Genomic DNA, 17,929 nt, shown 5'->3' on the forward strand with positions numbered 1-17,929 from the left:
TTAAAAAGATGTAGTAACAGAACCAGGGGAAAAGCTACTCCCACCGCCCCTTTATTGCAGAATGTGAAGTTACCAATAAATAAATAAATAAATTAATTAATTAATTAATTAAAAAAATCATGGACCACTTCTTCCCATAGTTTTGTAAGTTGCTCTTGGGAGTGTGCCCTCCTCCATAATCATTATATTTACAACTGTATTGCCTATTATTAATGAATATATTTATTCTAACCTGTCTTCAGAAAATTGAAATTTAGTTTCCATATTATATACTTCTATGTTTCCTTAGAAAACATATGTAGTTCTGGGTGGTTTTTTTTTGTTTGTTTGTTTTTTGAAGACTGATCATTATCTATATTTATAGAATAAAAACATAAGTTAGGGAGGTGTGCAACTAGGAAATTGTCGTTCAGTTCAAGAGGGCTGTTTTCTGACAGAACTACTACCCTGTTTTCCCAAAAATAAGACAGTGTCTTATATTAATTTTTTTCTCCCAAAGTTGTGCTAGGTCGTATTTTCAGGGGATGTCTTATCTTTCCATGTGCTAGGTCTTATTTTCGGAGGATGTATTTTAGGGGAAACACAGTAAGTGTCTCCAGGCATCTCAACAACACTCCCCTGCAGCAAGGCACACGGAGAGGTGGGTTTAGCTGAATTTCAGACATGCTTGTGAGAAAAATCTATGTCTCATTGATTCTTCATAATCAGGAAGGAAAAGTTCACGAGTGCATAAGTCACGCTGAAGTATTTAACTCCTATCATGGGTTTTAACATAATCAGAGGGAAAAATAACCCATGTAACTCATAGCTTTTAACTCACCTAATGAGAGTGAACATCATTCGAGGAATTATTTATTTTGAAAGGTAACAATGGCTGATTCTGTGCTGTGGTGCCGGGCATGATTCTGAGAGCTTGCCCAGAGGTTGAGTTGGCTGTTTCTAAGGAGCCTGTGAGTTAGGTGTTATTACCCGTATCTGCGTCCCCGTTTGACTGATGAGGAGCCTGAGGAGGAGGGAGGAAAGGACTTTGTCCAAGACCACGTGGCTGGTGAGCAGCTAGCAAGCCCTTTGGCCAGGCATCTAGGTGTCGGAGTCCACTGTCTTATAAGAAGTGCTCTCGCCGAAACCGGTTTGGCTCAGTGGATAGAGCGTCTGCCTGCGGACTGAAAGGTCCCAGGTTCGATTCCGGTCAAGGGCATGCACCTTGGTTGCAGGCACATCCCTGGGGGGAGTGTGCAAGAGGCAGCTGATCCATGATTCTCTCTCAACGATGTTTCTAACTCTCTATCCCTCTCTCTTCTTCTCTGTAAAAAATCAATAAAATATATTTAAAACAAACAAACAAAAAAAAGGAAGTGCTCTCTTCATGGGCATAGGCCACTGTTCCTTCTCTCTAAGGGGGGTGGTTGGGGGCTGGGGAGCACAGAGACTCCCAGCCTATGGCCCAGCATGCTCCCATATAGAAAATGGTCTCTACCCCATTCCAAAACCCATGCCCTGTGAATGGTTAAAATTTCCACAAAGCAGCTTTTGCCTATTTGGTAAGTACATAAAGATTTAAATGCCTGTGAATAGAAAATATATGGCACGCTCTACGAAGACTTTTAGAAGGGTACAGGTAAAGGAGTTAATGAATATCCCAGGTGTACGACAGTGATGACATTTTCAAGGCACTTAAGATGTAACAGAGGCTGGAAATATTACATCCATATAAAGGCTTCTCCTGGAGTCAGGTTGCCAAGGTTAGAAAGAGCTCGGAAACCCTTTATCTGAGCAAGATGGCTTGACCTTATTTACATCTAGGAGGAAAAATCCCTACCACGCATGTTACTTTCAAGTGTTCCAACACCCTTTCCCACGAGGGCCCTAGAGACATGGCTTAAACCAGGATGCTCATATCATAATGACAGAAGCTCAGAGCATCAACCTAGACCCAAGAGAGAATGATTTAATCGACGCCGTGACGGAGTCTGTAATACTGAAAGATACTTTATTTATGGGTAATACTAAATTTTTATCAGTGCAGTATCAGCTACATCAGCAGGTCTCAAACCACTGATAAAATATGAAGTACTGTAGCTGGGACATAGTAAGCATTCAATAAAATTAGCTGTTATCATCATCACCATTGTTACTGCTTACCAGCATACATTAGAATTGCCTGGAAAGGTTATTAAAAATGCATATTTTATGACGCTGTTTCCTCAGATTCTGATGCAGATGCTTTGAGTGATGCTGGTCTTTACAAGTCACTCGTGTTTTAGACAGGGATCAGGAGAACATGCACATGCAGAGATTCCAGTTTATCGTGGTCAATGCAGCACCTTTTTCTGTCCATTACCTGCAGTCTTAGAAATATCTGTCCTATCAGGGCTGTTTTTTTGTTGTTATTGTTGTTTGTTTGTTTTTCTTATCCAATAATGTTGGAATCTTCCTTGGAATCAAATGCAGATTAATTTCTCTGTGTATTTTGGGTATGCGGGCCAACATAATTGGCTGGCCATGAACTAGCTCAGATCCTTGGCATTTAACTTAAAACTGTCTGTGGGACTGCCACTAACTACTAGGTTGGAAGTGACGGCGTGACACATGGTGTCACAGGTAATGCTCCTGGAGGGGGTGGCAATGGGGGCTGAAGCCAGACTTCCGGTCAGACCACCAGCCTGGCTTGGGACCGCCTCCTTAGAAGGGCTCCTGGCTGAGGTGTCCGCCCACAGCTCTGGGCCACCTTTCAATTATTTGGAAGCCTGGGAGTAGGAGGGTTTTTTTTTTGTTTGTTCATTTATTCCTTTTTGATTCTCACAAAGGCAAAGAAGCAAGAAAAGGAAGCGTCCACACTGCTCCCACTCACAGACCCTTAATAACAGGGTGTTTCTCATAACAGCACAGGTGCTGGCCACAGCTGTCTTTCCATGGTCCCTGTTTGGCTGGTAGGAAACCGGTAGGGTGTGGAGAAATTGGGTGGTTTCCGCTCTACGCCATCAGAAAGTCACTGGCAAAGAAATTTGAATTCTTAGCTTTTTTCCTTAGGAATTTTCAAGCAGATGCCTTTGTATTGAGCTTCATTGCTTTTAATTCAATTCACCCAACTTCCGGAGCATCTACTGTGTGTTCATGACAGACCAGCAGTATCGATCGGCTGGGCCTAGAGGAACGTGAATAAGAGCAAAGGCGTTTAAAAAGGAAATAGGCCCACGTAATGTGTGCGGGGAGATAATAAGACATCATATACTCTCAGAAGAGAACAATGTGGTCATTGTTACCATTAAGTTATGTTACTGCTCAGCCTTTGAATGATCTTTTATTTCCGCTTTCCGCTGAGGTGCTTTGGTCTAGAAAAAGCTAATCAGGTGCTAGGGGCCTTGCGAATTTGACATGTTCAGTTCAAAATGTGTGTGTGTGTGTGTGTGTGTGTGTGTGTGTGTGTGTACCATGGCGATCTCAAAGGCAGGCTGCTCTTTTCTTCTATGACCAATTTGTGCAATTTTCTGAGCAGAGAACTGTCAGACCTCCCTGAGCTGGTCTCTGTTAAGAGCGTGTTACTCAAAGCAACTGCTGTCCCCGGGCCAGCTGGCTGCCCTGCCATTTTCCAGCCAAACACCAGTGCGTCCTCATCCGTTTCTCCATGTTCTGTGTTCAGCTTCACGGACTTGAACTGCGTGGTGGTTCAAGTTTTTAAGTCAACTGTGTGGATGAGACATTCAGGGACACTTCTCGGTGCGGCCATTGCCAAAACAACCCGGTCCTTGTCATGCCACCACGAACCACAAACTGGAACCATTTGTATGTTCACAGTTATGGAATACAGCGAAAATGGTTGAGTCCAACCGTAGCCCCTCTGTCTGCTGATTTTACAGGGTCTTTGTTCTGTTTCTCTGAAGAGATTAGTGTGGGATGCAGGGCAATATCTGAGGACCCTAGGGGAGTGGTTGGCAAACTGCAGCTTGAGAGCCACGTGTGGCTCTTTGGCCCCTGGAGTGTGGCTCTTCCACAAAATCTCACATGCCGGCGTACACACACAGTGCAATTGAAACTTCTTGGCCATGCACAGAAGTCAGTTTTCAGCTCTCAAAAGAAATTTCAATCGTTGTACTGTTGATATTTGGCTCTGTTGACTAATAAGTTTGCTGACCACTGCCCTAGTGTATTTCAAAACTCTATTCTCCCTCCTGGTATCCTGCATAGTACCCTCGGAAGGTATTTTTCCCCTAGTGATCTTGCTGAAAAATTATGCTACTTGAACTATTTATTTTTTATGACCCTTAAACTCTCACTGTTGTAGGTAACTTAATTTTTTGGAATTCGGGGCATGTCGCATGCCCCCCCACTTCTGCCATAATATGCAATGAGTTAAATTCCATTCAGGTAGCATCTGCATGAGGAGAAAATGTACACCTAAAGAGGTATATGCAGGCTTTCAGCTGAATAAAGTTCAGTTGATTTATATGCATCAGCTTATATTGTCCCCAAATAACATCAATATAAGCATTTCCTTGTGACAGTAGAGGAGGCATTAAGGATTCCCCCAGGAGATGTGCAGGCTTAGAAAGTGTGTCTAATGCACTCCACACTCAACCCCGCTGAGGACAGGGAGGATGGGTGCTGAGTGGCTCTAGCCCTTAGGCTGACCAGTCAGTCTCCCTGTTCACCAGGTTTCGGCGGCTGCCTGCGGGACGTTGCGTTTGAGCGTGGCACCACCCTCTGCTTGGCGTCTGTGTCCAGCGGTGCCATCAGAGTCAATCTGGACGGATGCCTGTCACCTGACAGCGCCATTAACTGCAGGGGGAACGACTCCATCCTGGCATACCGGGGCCCCGAGCCCAGCGCGCAGGACCACGGCCTGCAACCCTTCACAGGTAACGTGGGGGGCTCCGTCCACATGACATGTCCCCCTCCTCCTCGCCTCCTTGTCCTGCCTCCTTCCTGCCAGACCACTCCCTCGTCTGCAGGGACTGACAAGTTTCTCTGTCAACTTCTTCTTTCCATGAAGAGTACCTCTACCACGTGATGGCCTTGCACGAAGGGGGTTCTGTCTGGAGTGACTGGAGTCGGGGGCGCACAACTGGAGCAGGTAAATAGTTTTCTCTCCACATGTATATGTGCCCACACACGCACATGCCTGTGCACCCATGTTTGGGCATGTGAAGAAAAGGAAAGGCCGTCACAGTCTTGGTGCGAGGAGCATGTTGCGTTCTGTGGCAGAGCGTGCCTTGGTTGGCTAATGCCCATGGCTGAAGTGCTTTGATTTTTTGGCTATTTAATAAGTATAGGCTGAGGCTTGACTCTTCCCTCTTTAGTGAAGAAAGGGGTAATTTGTCTTAGGGGTGTAACAGCCTGCATCTTCAGTAATAGGCTGGGACAGGAAGCCATGATAGACTGGACAGGCCCCAGGAGGTAGCGTGGGGATGACCATGGGGGTTGACCTCCCTCTCACAGAAGGTGCACTTGAAATCTGTGCCCTGGTTGGAAGCGCCCGGGTTTGGTTCCGTCACACCAGACGTTTGTGACAGTGTTGACTTCAGGGTCTTTGAATGGCTGTCCCAGGACAGACACTGCTGACCCGTCTATTCTTCCGTTCAGTTGGAAACAACTAGGAGTTGGAGAGAATACATTAGGCTCATCTCAGACAACCGATTTATGGGTGCGTGGAGCCTCTGGCAGTGACGAGACATCTCTTTTGCGAAGTGTCATCACAGCAAGGCCTTCACCACAGAAGGTTGTGTGAGTCAGTAGCCTTCTACCCTTTTGGGTCAAGTATCTGTCAGAGGCAAATACATTTCCACAGGACGCCCCTTATGTCTCTTCACATGGTCCTGAGCAAGTCACAGTTTATCCAAAGATGTGTGTTTCACCAAGATATTCTCTCATACTTTTTTTTTTTTTTTTTAATCAACAAGAGTGACTAACGCAGGAATCTTTTGCAGAATCTTGTCCATTTTCAAGATGGCTGAACACTGAGATGAGTTACTAAGATTCATTTCCAAAGCTCTCTGCCTGCAGATTTTCCAGAAGAAGATGGCATGCCCCTTTCCCCAGGATGATTTTATTTGTAGGCAACACAAGGAATTGAATGTTCAGAGTTTGGAGAAAGCTCTGATATAAAATGTTTACTTGTTACCGGCACATGTCCTCTGACCCTATTGCACACTTTTCTACTTTATTTTTATTTTTTAATCCTCACCCGAGTATATTTTTCCATTGATTTTTAGATAGTGTAGAAGGGAGGAGGAGGAGGAGAGAGAGAAACATCAGGGTGAGAGAGACACATCCATTGGTTGCCTCCCACAGGCACCCTGGCCAGGGCCAGGAACTTAGCCCACAACCTTGACCAGAATCAAATCTGGGACCCTTCAGGTCACAGGCGGATGGTCTAGCCACTGAACAAATGATCCAGGGACCACTTCTCTACTTTATTAACAAATACACCATAAAGTCTGCCTTTCTTCTGATTCCGGAAATTGGTATCTAGAAAGTGCATCACCTAAAGGAGTTCAGCCGTCTCCCTTTTGAGGACCACCGAGAAAATATGCAAATAGAGCAGTGAATTTATAGCGACAGTCTGACCACCGAGTCTTATGCCATAAATTCATATTTACAGTCTGACCACAGCCCTGAGCAGTGACATGCTCCCGGGGGTTGGAGAATAATTGCGCTATTTAATTATTTTGGAGTCAGTTTTGCTCTGTCCCTTATGAGAAGACCATCTGTTAGACAGCCCTGTACTTTGCTGGGCACCACATTTCAGAACTAATAAAATCAGCCTCGCTCCCAGGATCCCTCTACTCACAGCTCGACCGTGTGGCCGGCGTGCTTTCTGTGGGCGACCAAGCTGTTTGCAGGGCACAGACCCCAGTGCTCTGCCTCCACGCTTCCTCTCGGCCTTTGTCTGCGTGTGTCTCCCTGGAAGCTGTGCTTGGTGACGGGTCTGAGCAGTGGAGTCAGAGCAGGAGGCTGCTGGATGTGGGCAACCTGGAGCGATCGACCTTAGACGGGGCCCCAAGTCCGGGAGCGGCCACAGCGGGTCTCTCATCCATCATCCTGCCCGGCTTCCCCGGGCCTTTCCTCAGTGTCCCCAGAGCGGTCAGCTGTGATGACATTTTTACTGATCAGACCCCATGGAAACACGTGATAAATAGTTAAAGGTATAGATTTTTTAAAATGAGGGGACACAGCCGAAACCGGTTTGGCTCAGTGGTAGAGCGTTGGTCTGTGGACTGAAAGGTCCCAGGTTCGATTCTAGTCAAGGGCATGTACCTGGGTTGCGGGCACATCCCCAGTAGGGGGTGTGCAAGAGGCAGCTGGTCGATGTTTCTCTCTCATCGACATTTCTAGCTCTCTCTCTCCCTTCCTCTCTGTAAAAAATCAATAAAATATATTTAAAAATAAAATAAAATGAGGGGACGGACACAGCTTGTAAGTGAAGTTTTGTAGTTGCTTTAAAATCCCTTCTTTTGTGTTAGTGGTCTGTGTGTGTGTGTTTAATATGTTTTTATTGATTTCAGAGAGGAAGGGAGAGGGAGACAGAGATAGAAACATCAAGGATGAGAAAGAACATGGGTCAGCTGTCTCCTGCCTGTCCCCCACTGGGGATTGAGCCCGCAACCCGGGCATGCGCCCTGACCTCCTGGTTCATAGGTCGAAACCCAACCACTTAGCCACACCGGCTGGGCCGTGTTAGCGTTCTTTGATACTCGGAAGAAAACGTCTCCCAAAATGATTGTGTAGAATCTCAAGGACATGAGCATCTCCACCCCCTGACATGCAATTAGGCATGCATCTGTATATCATATCAGAGTATTTTGATTTTTTAAAAAAATAATTTGAAAACAATTGAATTTGGAAAGTAAGCTCAGACATCCCTGTGAAATGCCATCGCATTTGTGATCATTTTTGGCTAATCCATGGAAGACATAAAAGTGTCAACCCGCTGTGTATAATAACACTCTTAATTACCTCGCCTCAAAGAGGGACATCGTTCCGTTGTTTGAACTTGCTACCTGCCCACCGTCCACCTCCTCCCTTAGGAGCGATGTTTGAAACACGTCGGCTCCGTTAAATGTTTGGGAAAAGCCTGGACGAGGCTCGAAAGCACGTTATGTCGATGGAGTTTTGATGGTTTTGAAATATCGCTTAAGCCGAATGGCTCAAGATGTGCAGTCATATTAAATCAGTGCTGAAAAGTTACAACTCTAATAAATTGTATTTATGCTAATGGTCGAGTCTGATTTACTGTGGCCATTAAAAGTGAAGAATGGGGCAGCAGTCTCCTCGGCTTGCCCATTTCCTCTGATATTCTCCCCCCCCCCCCTCTCTCTCTCTCTCTCTCTCTCTCTCTCTCTCTCTCTCTCTCTCTCATCTGCAGCTCCTCGCAGCGTGCCAGCCCCCTCCAGAGTCCGCAGCATAAACGGATTGAGCGTGGAAGTGGCCTGGGATGAACCCGTGGAGGTCAGAGGTGTGATTGAGAAGTACGTCCTGAGAGCCTGCCCTGCGGGTGGCGTGCCCGGCCCGCCCCGCACCCCCTGTGCCACGTCCGAGCTTGTGCAGACCACCAACCGCACAGGTAGAGGCCGTTCCCAGTGGGAGGAAACCTTATTCGTTGGCTTTTTGTTTGATTTCTAAGTAAAAGCATTCTCTGAGGTTTCTTTCCCTCCAAATGCATTCATTATTCATCTCTATGTGCCTGGTTAAAAACAAGAACCAGCCTGGCTGACGTGGCTCAGTGTTGAGTGTCCACCTGTGAACCAGGAGGTCAAGGTTCGATTCCAGATCAGGGCACATGCCCGGGTCACAGGCTTGAATCTCAATAGGGGGCAGACGGGAGGCAGCCAGTGGATGATTCTCTCTCATCATTAATGTTTTTCTTTTTCTCTCTGCTTCTCCCTTCCTTTCTCTGAAATAAATTAAAAAGGCATATAAAAATTAAAAAGACAGATAATAATTTAATTAAAAAATTAAAAACAATAGTAGTGAAAAAACAAAACGAAACAAGAGCTATGTAATGAATTGGAAGCCTGCATTCATTTGGAATGAGAAGAATCACCATAGACTTTTATGCATAGCTTCAGTGCAGGGCCCCTATTTTCTGTCCCCAGAAGGTAGGTCACAGGTGTCTAGAGCTTTTACACTCTTCATCTTCCAAGGATTCTGTATGTTCATACAGGACCAGCAGACCTACTTCACCTCGCAAAAAAAAATACACTCTCTGGGACTAGCCCAAGTTCATGGCACCGTTATTTATTGTAAAATCGTTGATTAAACCTAATTATGTCCAGGTCCAGGAGGATCAGAGTGCCAGCGGTTGGGTGGGCACCCCAGTGAATCAATTTCTCACGGGGCCACATAGACCAATGGGAGAGGATTAGACTCCCACACATCACACACATGTCCCAGAATCAAATCCGTAAATCCGTGCACTCGTGTGCTAGAGAGCTGCTTATGGCTTCATGATATGTCACAGCACCTGAAATAGGAAGTCAGAATAAGCCTTTGACCAAAAACAGTAAAACGCTTCACAAATCTGATAGAAAACACACACACATTTTTCTCTGTCAGAGAATTTTGTAACTTGAAAAATCATATGGATTTTGGAGTGGCCTTAATGATCTTGTCGGTATATCTATGACTCAACCCCCTGTAGCTCTTACTTCCTTTTTTTCCGACTCTTTAGCCTCTCTAGTTCAAATATACCACTAGGTTTTCTTTTTCATCTATTTTTATTTCCTTTGTTTTATTTTTAACACCTGAGAAAAACCCACCCTGAGTTAGTCCCCAGTTTGACTTTGCCCGGTGGGCACGTTGTAGCTAAACGGGCTGGAAAAAAACACACACAGTTTATCCCTAAAAATCCTCAGCCTGCAGTTTCCAAACGGGCACTAGGTCGTGACGCCAATCCTGTCACATTTCTATAATAAGCTCCTCATTAAATATTTTATGTTTTTCCAAACTATCTAAATGCTAGCCTCGAGTTCTCATCCCACTCAGTGGATATTTATATTAAATCGTCTTCAACACCTGAGGAGAAACTGAATCTATCTCGTGGGCTTTCTTACTTTCTTATGGATAAGGTTGTTATAAGGGTTTAAAGGATTTAACACTTAAAAAAATAATTTTCACCATAGAATCATGTTTGCCATCACCGTTATTTTCTTTATTTTTTACTGGTCTCTTTTTGTGCATGCCTGTGTGATCTCAGGGAAATTTATAAACATCTCCCCTGACCAGAGTATTCTCATATACAGAATGGGGATAGAAACCTTTTTTATGTTTTATAATTGTTGTAAAGATTAAAAAATGAATTTCCCATATGAAATAGTTTGCTCAGAGGTAAGCACACAGTAAATGGCCAGTGAATTAATTGTCTTTATGCCCTTTAGTCTCTGGATTCTAGGTGATTGCTTTATAATTGTTTCCCTTTCATTTTCCTGATTTTTGCAGTGTTGGTTCTATTCTTTGAGCCTTTTGAGATCATTTTTAAAGTTTTTTTTTTCGTGTGTGATTCTTTTATGTAATTTGCATTTGTTCCTCATCTCACCAGCTTGCCTCCCTCTCAGCAGTCTCAGTGTTTATCTCTTTTGACATTTAAACATCTCATTTAATCGATTCCAAGTTCTTTTTTTTTTTTTTCTTGTTAAAAATCTTCCTTATAATCTCCATTTTTGGAAGTATTACAAAGTCCGCTTTATTTCCACATTGACCTAGCCTGTCCCTACCCCCAGCCCTACGCCTTCTCCACCCTATCTTCTGTGCCCATGGGTTATGCATTTGTGCATACAAGGTCTTTGGTTGATCTCTTTCCACCCACCCATCCTCCCCGCTTTCCCTCTGAGGTTAGACAGTCCGTTCCAGGCTTGTGTTCGGCCTTGTGACTAAGATCAAGTGTAGAATCTACTCTGAGCACATTCCAAGTTCCTGTAGATCTGTTGCATATCATGAAACTGATGAGGAGGAGGGAGATTTCCTGACTTACCTCCTCCCAGAGCGGGGTCTAAACACAACCCCCAGTTTGGCTAAATGCAATCCTGCCCCTAATTATAGCATCCGGTTCCCCATCCCTAACCCTGTCTTTAAGTTAGGGATGGGGAAGCAAAAGTAAATGAAATCCTTTTCAGATTATTGCACTGGACAGCTAGTGATTAATAAAAACCTTTGCTGGGATTAAGATGGGGTCCACAGATAAATTTGCCTAAGTGTGTGCTGGCCTCGGAGCAGTCTGTATGCCTCAGCTTCTGTCTTCTCAGTATTTCGAGAAGGAGGGTGCTGAGAACTCATGGCCATTCTGGACCAGCTCCAGATTCCGCTTGCTCCGGGCTCTCCTTCAAGTCATGTGTCCATTGGCCTGTGTTTCATGTCCTGCCATGTGTGTATAAACCCTGGGTCATTACAGTGGGGTCCTCACCTGGCAGTAGTTTCACCCAGGAGCAAACTAAGCCATGCAGGGAGCTTTACAAATGCTGATGCCCAGGCACCGCCTGCAGTCAGCCTCAGTGTTTGGTCTGGAATGCAGCCGGTGTGCTGGTAAGTAGGTATTTTCTTAGCGTCTGTGGGTCACAGCAAAGCCAGCATTCGGAGACCCTGGCCATGTGGAGTCTGACCAGTGGTCAAGTCTCAGTTTTGCCCAGAAATTCTCATTACGGCTTCCACCTCCCACCTGAAACTTGAAAATGTAGGACAAGAAAGTGTTACCCATGTATAGAAAAATGATAAAAGATTAAAAGTAGCTACCTAAAATCAGCGAAGGAAAATATCAGTTCCATCAATAGACCAACATGAAGTGAAGTGGGTTATTGAAAAGAAATGGGAAATGATGGTCAGGCTTACAAGATGCGGAAGACAAACGGGGTGTGTGTGGTGGGGGAGGGGATGAATATTAGCAAAGGGAACCAGAAGAGAGACAGAATATTTACCACTAATGAATTTGGCTACGGGAGGATTAAATGAGATAAATCCCAGGAGCCAGGAGAGTCCAAGGGTTAACAGCCCCACTCAAGAGCAAATGGGCCCCTGTTGGCCATGGGGGCCAGCTCCCCTGCCCTCCCAAGGCCAGGGTTCAGAGCAGGGCCCGCTTGAAGTTCATTTCCTCGCTGGTGCCCCAGGGCAGAAAGCCCTGCGGTGCATCCTCAGACTCCTCACAAAGCGCTCCAATTAACAGCGCAGCTCCGAGGACTCTCCCTGCAGCCCTGCTAACTCCGGGATGCTGCTGCATGGGAGATGGCCCTGGCGTTTCCCTGCAAACCCGGCTGCTCAGAATGTGACTCTCAGTTGGGTTTGAGATGATGTGAAGAATGAGTGGGTTCAACAATGTGCAAGGACACGATAATTTCCTTTTCTTATTTTTATTTATTTTATTTTTAATTTTATTTTTTAAATATATTTTATTGATTTTTCTACAGAAAATAAGGAAGGGGAGAGGGATAGAAAGCCAGAAACATTGACCAGCTGCCTCCTGCACACCACCTACTGGGGATGTGCCCACAACCTGGGACTCTTCAGTCCATAGGCCAACGCTCTGTCCACTGAGCCAAACCGGTTTCAGCTAATTTTTATTTTTTTATTCTTAATTGTTGAAAGTATTACATGTCTCCTTTTTTCACCCACTGACCCCTTCTAGCCCAACCCCACCTCCCTCCCCACGCCTTCACTCCCCTATTGTCTGTGCCCAGAGGTTATGCATAGATACATACAAGTTCTTTGATCACTTCCCACCCTTCCCTGACTATAATTATTTTTTTCTTTTTCTTTCTTTCTTAAGGTGTTTAAATGTATATACTTCATTATCAACATAATTTGTAGTGTTAGGGCAGTAGTCAGCAGACTCATTAGTCAACAGAGCCAACTATCAACAGTACAACAATTGAAAATTCTTTTGAGAGCCAAAAACCAACTTCTGCGCATGGGCCACGAAGTTTCAATCGTACTGTACGTCCGTACCTGCTGTACGTACGGTATTTTGTGAAAGAGCCACACTCAAGGGGCCAAAGAGCCGCATGTGGCTCTCAAGCTGCAGTTTGCCAACCTCTATGCTAGGTTTATAATTGGTACATAGAAGATATTTTCTCATTACATTAAGTTTAAGTCTAGGAATTATATTTCTCAAATAGAATAATAGATAATATTTATTATTCACTGTAGTTTCATAGAAGAATCAATAAGAGTATTTCAGATAACCCAGATACTAGTAAATCTAAATGTAGGTAGAAATGAGACACATTTTAATTTATTATTAAGACAGATTTTGCTTTGACAACTGGCTCAGTCTTAATTTGCAGTACGAGGCTAGTCTATCTGAAGCAAGTGGGTAACATACTGCAAATGTGTCTGTCACTTTTCTCTCTCTTGAGCAGCTAGTAGTATAATTCCCAGCTCTCTTGGCCATAAGGAGATTCCGGGATTGCTTCAGAATGCAGATTCCTGAGTTCTACCCAGGAAATTCTACATACTTAGGCGAGGATTAGAAATCTGCCTTTATCAAGTGTTCTCCAGCAGAAGGTCTGTTGAGGAGGGAGCAACAGCCAGCAGAGAGGGCTCCTGTCCCTGCTGGGCTGGTGGTCCTGCTTCATGTGTTCCTGCCCCTGGTTCCTGGCGTCAGCTCTGTGAGCAGAACATGCTAAGATGATGGAGACCAGGCGGTGTCAGTAGGTAGGGGCTCTGCTGTTACAGATAGTTCTTCTGGAAGGAGGTGAGACTTATTTGGGTTCTTGTCAACTGCGGATTCTGATAGGATGGGATGTGGCGTGAGAGTCTGCCTTTCTAATAAGGCCAGCCCTCCCTCCCCTTCCACTGTGATTCCCAATAGCAAGGCACAGAGTTTACTATTTTTTTTCAATATATATTTTTATTGATTTTTCACAGAGAGGAAGGGAGAGGGATAGAGAGCTAGAAACGTCAACGGGAGAGAAACATCGACCAGTTGCCTCTTGCACACCCCCTACCGGGGATGTGCCCACGACCAAGGTACATGCTCTTGACTGGAATCGAACCCGGGACCTTTCAGTCCGCAGACCGACGCTCTACCACTGAGCCAAACCGGTTTCGGCCTGAGCCAAACGGTTTCGGCACAGAGCTTACTATTTATATAGGAAATGAAAAGGCCCTTCATGAGTGATTTTTGCCTTATGCCTGACTTGGGAACTTAACCTCTGTGATTAGTCCGTCAATAAGTAAGACCCTGCTCGTTATGTGTATGTATACGTATACGTATGTGTAGTATATGTATGCATATAGGTTATATACAAATTACGTGAAGGTACCATGATTATGTTTACTTCAGAAGCCTGCAGAGAGATGACTGTAATACAAGCTTTGATGTCAGGTATGTTGTTGTTTTTCTGTTCAGCTGAGAATTTCTACTACATAGTTGTTAAGACTGCTTATGGCCATTCACACTGAAGACTTCTCAGAAGTGGTCCCTTCACCTCGGGTTACATTCCATGGTCAGAACATAGCCATGTGGCTGTGCCTCAGGACATGCTGGGAAATGCACTGACTCAAAGGGGCCATCTCCCCAGCTTTAAAAAATACATATTCTATTGTGAGGAGGGAGAGGAGAGTATATAAAAGAGGGTACTTAGTGGTCGCTGCCACAATCGGCAAGCATCAGAAGTAAATTTCAAGAATTCATTTTTATGCTAGCATGTTAAAAAAATGAATTTTGAGAGTCTGCCATTTCCATAGTACTTCATAAATTAATATTACATATTTATAGTTTATTACAAACTTTTTCAATGTAAATCTTGAAAGAAATTGGTCTGGGAAAATCCACAGGAACAAAAATATGGCCTGTGACATAAATAGTAAAAATAGAGATGATGTAATGGTCTGCTTAGCTAATGTGGAAGAATCTCATTAGGTAATGCAGTGTTGATGAGTCTATAGCTTTGTCTAAGTCTCCCGAATACATAATGAGCCTGAGCTACTTTTTGCAGGGTATATGTTTTATTCTATGCTATAATAATTTGCAGAGAAGGATATAGATTTCTTTTTGATGACATGTTGTACCAAAAATGATGGTGATACATAAATCTTCCTGTATAGTGATCTTCAACTAGACATGTCTATAGTATTTGATATAAATATTTCAAGGATCAGATTTGATTTTTAAAAAGGAACAGCCCGGGCCGTGTTGCTCAGTCGTTAGGTCATCTGCCCATTCACCAAAGGGTCATGAGTTCGATTCCCAGTCAAGGGCACATACCTTGGTTGCAAGTTCAAACCCAAGTACCATTTGGGGTGAGTGCAGGAGACAACTAATTGATGTGTCTCTCTCACATTGATGTTTCTCTCTAAAAATCAATGGGAAAAATATACTAATATCCTCCAGTGAGTATTAACAAAAAAAAGGGGGGGGGGGCAGTGACTTCAAATTTTCTGTTTTTGTGATGAGCAGGCCAGCAGAGGGCAGCAGTTGGAGGTGAGCAGGCTGGCAGGGTGGGGGGTAGTTGGGGGCAAGCAGGCTGGCAGCAGAGTGGTTAGGGGTCATCAGGCAGGCAGGCAGGTGAATGGTTAGGAGCCAGTGGTCCCGGATTGTGTGTGAGAGGGATCAGGCCTAAACCAGCAGTTGGACAAACCCCAAGGGATCCCAGATTGGCTAGGGTGCAGGCCGGGCTGAGGGATAAACCCCTCCCCCCGTGCATGGATTTTGTGCACCAGGCCACTAGTAATATATAAAAGCCCAATGTTATAGTAATCAACATCACACAGTGATATAAAGAGCATTTCTTATGAACCAGTTGTTTAATTAGGGAATATTATAGGCATACATGCTTGCTCATTTAGGGGATAAGCATATACCTTTCTATTTGTGCATAGTAGGTCTCAGCAATGAACTTGGATCTTTTAGCACAATTTTAAGGTGGGTTTTAAGTGAAATATGTGCCCCAAAAAGCATGCTATTTATTTTTAGTAATGTTTCTTGCACCGGTCTTTTTTCTTCTCATAGAGCTGGGTCTTAGGTCAGTGGCAAGACAGTGACCTTGGAGTCGGGAGACAGATTCTTCTCTCAGCTCTGCTGCTGGACTTGAGCGAACCTAGTTCACACTCACCCCATCAGCAGCATCCCCTTCGGGCAGAGATATAGGGCCCGAGTAATAAGGATGACTCGGTTTCTTTTCTTTCCTCTGTCTCCTTGCCTGCCTCCCTGCTCAGGGAGTTCTGTCTTTCCTCGGAGAGTTCTCATAACTTCAGTGTCCACCCTTTAAGTTAGATAAAGAGTTAACATGAGCGGGTGCCTAAGACCAATGCAGAATTAGAAGGACAATGACAAAGACTACAGTTCCTACCACAAAGGCACCGACTACAAATCTGAGGTTGGATGTCAGCCCGCTAAGAGAATCTGAACTGGATAATGCTTTGAGGTCAATGAAAATCATTGTTTGAACCATTCTTTAAGCTGGGGTTGGACCCTGTATTATACAAAGAAAAAAGAAGGCAAATTTTTTTTCCTATTGGTAAGCAACAAAATCTGTTTAGTCTTTGATCCAAGGTACAGTTTTTGCTTCACTCCTTACCAGAAAACTTAAAGGTTATCGAGTCCATTTGAAGTCAATAAAATGCAAAAAAAACAACATGTTTTTTGAGTTTGTAAAAAATCGCCTTAGGTTTGGACAGAGTGCTTTTGTGTGTTCCGCCTTTTGGTTAAAATGAAAATTAACTTACATTCTCTAAATATTAGGGATCCTAATTTTCATTTTAAAATCAGTGCCAAAAACACAAGGGGAAAAAAAACAGAACAGTTAGTAGATGCCAGCTTCTTGGGCCACTGAGAACTGGAGGAGAAGCAACGTGGGTGTGTCTCCCCCGCTCTGTGAGACCGTTAAATCTCCATCCATATTTAACAAATGTCATTATTCAGTTTCATGGGGTCACCGTGTCAAAATGTCTGTGTTAGAACTTTAATTTATTTCCCGAGCCTCCTTTAAGTGGGCAGGAAGCGTGGCACTCGGGATTGATTTACTCTTTAATCCACACCCTGGAGGGGCGTGCGGCTCCCAATTTCCTTGGGGATGTGTTCTTAAAAATTAGAATCTGCCCGCTCACGCTCTCCGCTCCCCTCCCCCTGCCTGGTGGTCTTTCCAAAAGTGGGCTCCTGCGTTCAGTCTCCGGGTGGCAGCGGCCGCTCCGCTGGGGGGTGCCCTTCACCAGCTGGCACTCGTAATAAATGCTCACCTCACCTTCCTGGTGCAGATTTGTGAAATACCAGCAAGAAAGAGGAGCATTGTGTTTTGATGGGTTCTCTGGGGATGGAGCCTGGGCCCCGGGGAGAGACAGCCAGAAACAGCTCTCCTGCTTTCTGTGATTGCTCCTAATTGCCACTGGCCAGTGGGTGGAAGACAGTGTTTAGAGAGAATATACAACTTAAAGGCATGGAGGAGTAAAGAGAAGGAAGGAGGGAGGGGGAGAGAAAGAGAGAGAAATACAAAGCCTCCAAATTATTGCAGATGCCTCTGAGGACATGAACATACTTCTTGCTTGTTGGAGTTCATTTGAAACAAGGCCTGTGGCGGAAACCGGTTTGGCTCAGTGGATAGAGCGTTGGCCTGCGGACTGAAAGGTCCCAGGTTCGATTCCGGTCAAGGGCATGTACTTTGGTTGCGGGCACATCCCCAGTAGGGGGTGTGCAAGAGGCAGCTGATCCATGATTCTTATAGATGTTTTTATAAAAAATCAATAAAATATATTAAAAAGGAGAAGAAGAAGAAGAAGAAGAAGAAGAAGAAGAAGAAGAAGAAGAAGAAGAAGCAAGCAAGGCCCGTGATCTTTGCGAGTCTGCCCCAGACCCTGGCCCCGGGGTAGGCGCTGGCCCCTTGCTGCTCTCCCGGCCAGACTAAAGGTGCGAGGCAAAATGAGCGGGTGAGGAGCACAGAGCAGCCAGCTCTCTAATTAAATTAAAAGCCGGGTGACATCAATGCAGACACCTGTCCAATTACAGTCAGGC

The 17,929-nt window shown here is 44.7% G+C and overlaps 1 protein-coding gene across 1 annotated transcript in view; it reads left to right on the plus strand.

The window, feature by feature from the left end:
* Positions 1-17,929, plus strand: part of USH2A (usherin) — a gene marked incomplete at its 5' end in the record, with an annotated part of 394,535 nt that overhangs the window by 154,661 nt on the left and 221,945 nt on the right. Inside the window, 3 exons of the mRNA XM_084868505.1 lie at positions 4,653-4,856; positions 4,991-5,071; positions 8,363-8,560. Coding sequence (XP_084724631.1) covers positions 4,653-4,856; positions 4,991-5,071; positions 8,363-8,560 — 483 coding nt within the window. The remainder of the gene's footprint in view (positions 1-4,652; positions 4,857-4,990; positions 5,072-8,362; positions 8,561-17,929) is intronic.

This window comes from Pipistrellus hanaki (assembly GCF_964339955.1).
Source record: "Pipistrellus hanaki genome assembly, chromosome: 20".
NCBI lineage: Eukaryota > Metazoa > Chordata > Mammalia > Chiroptera > Vespertilionidae > Pipistrellus > Pipistrellus hanaki.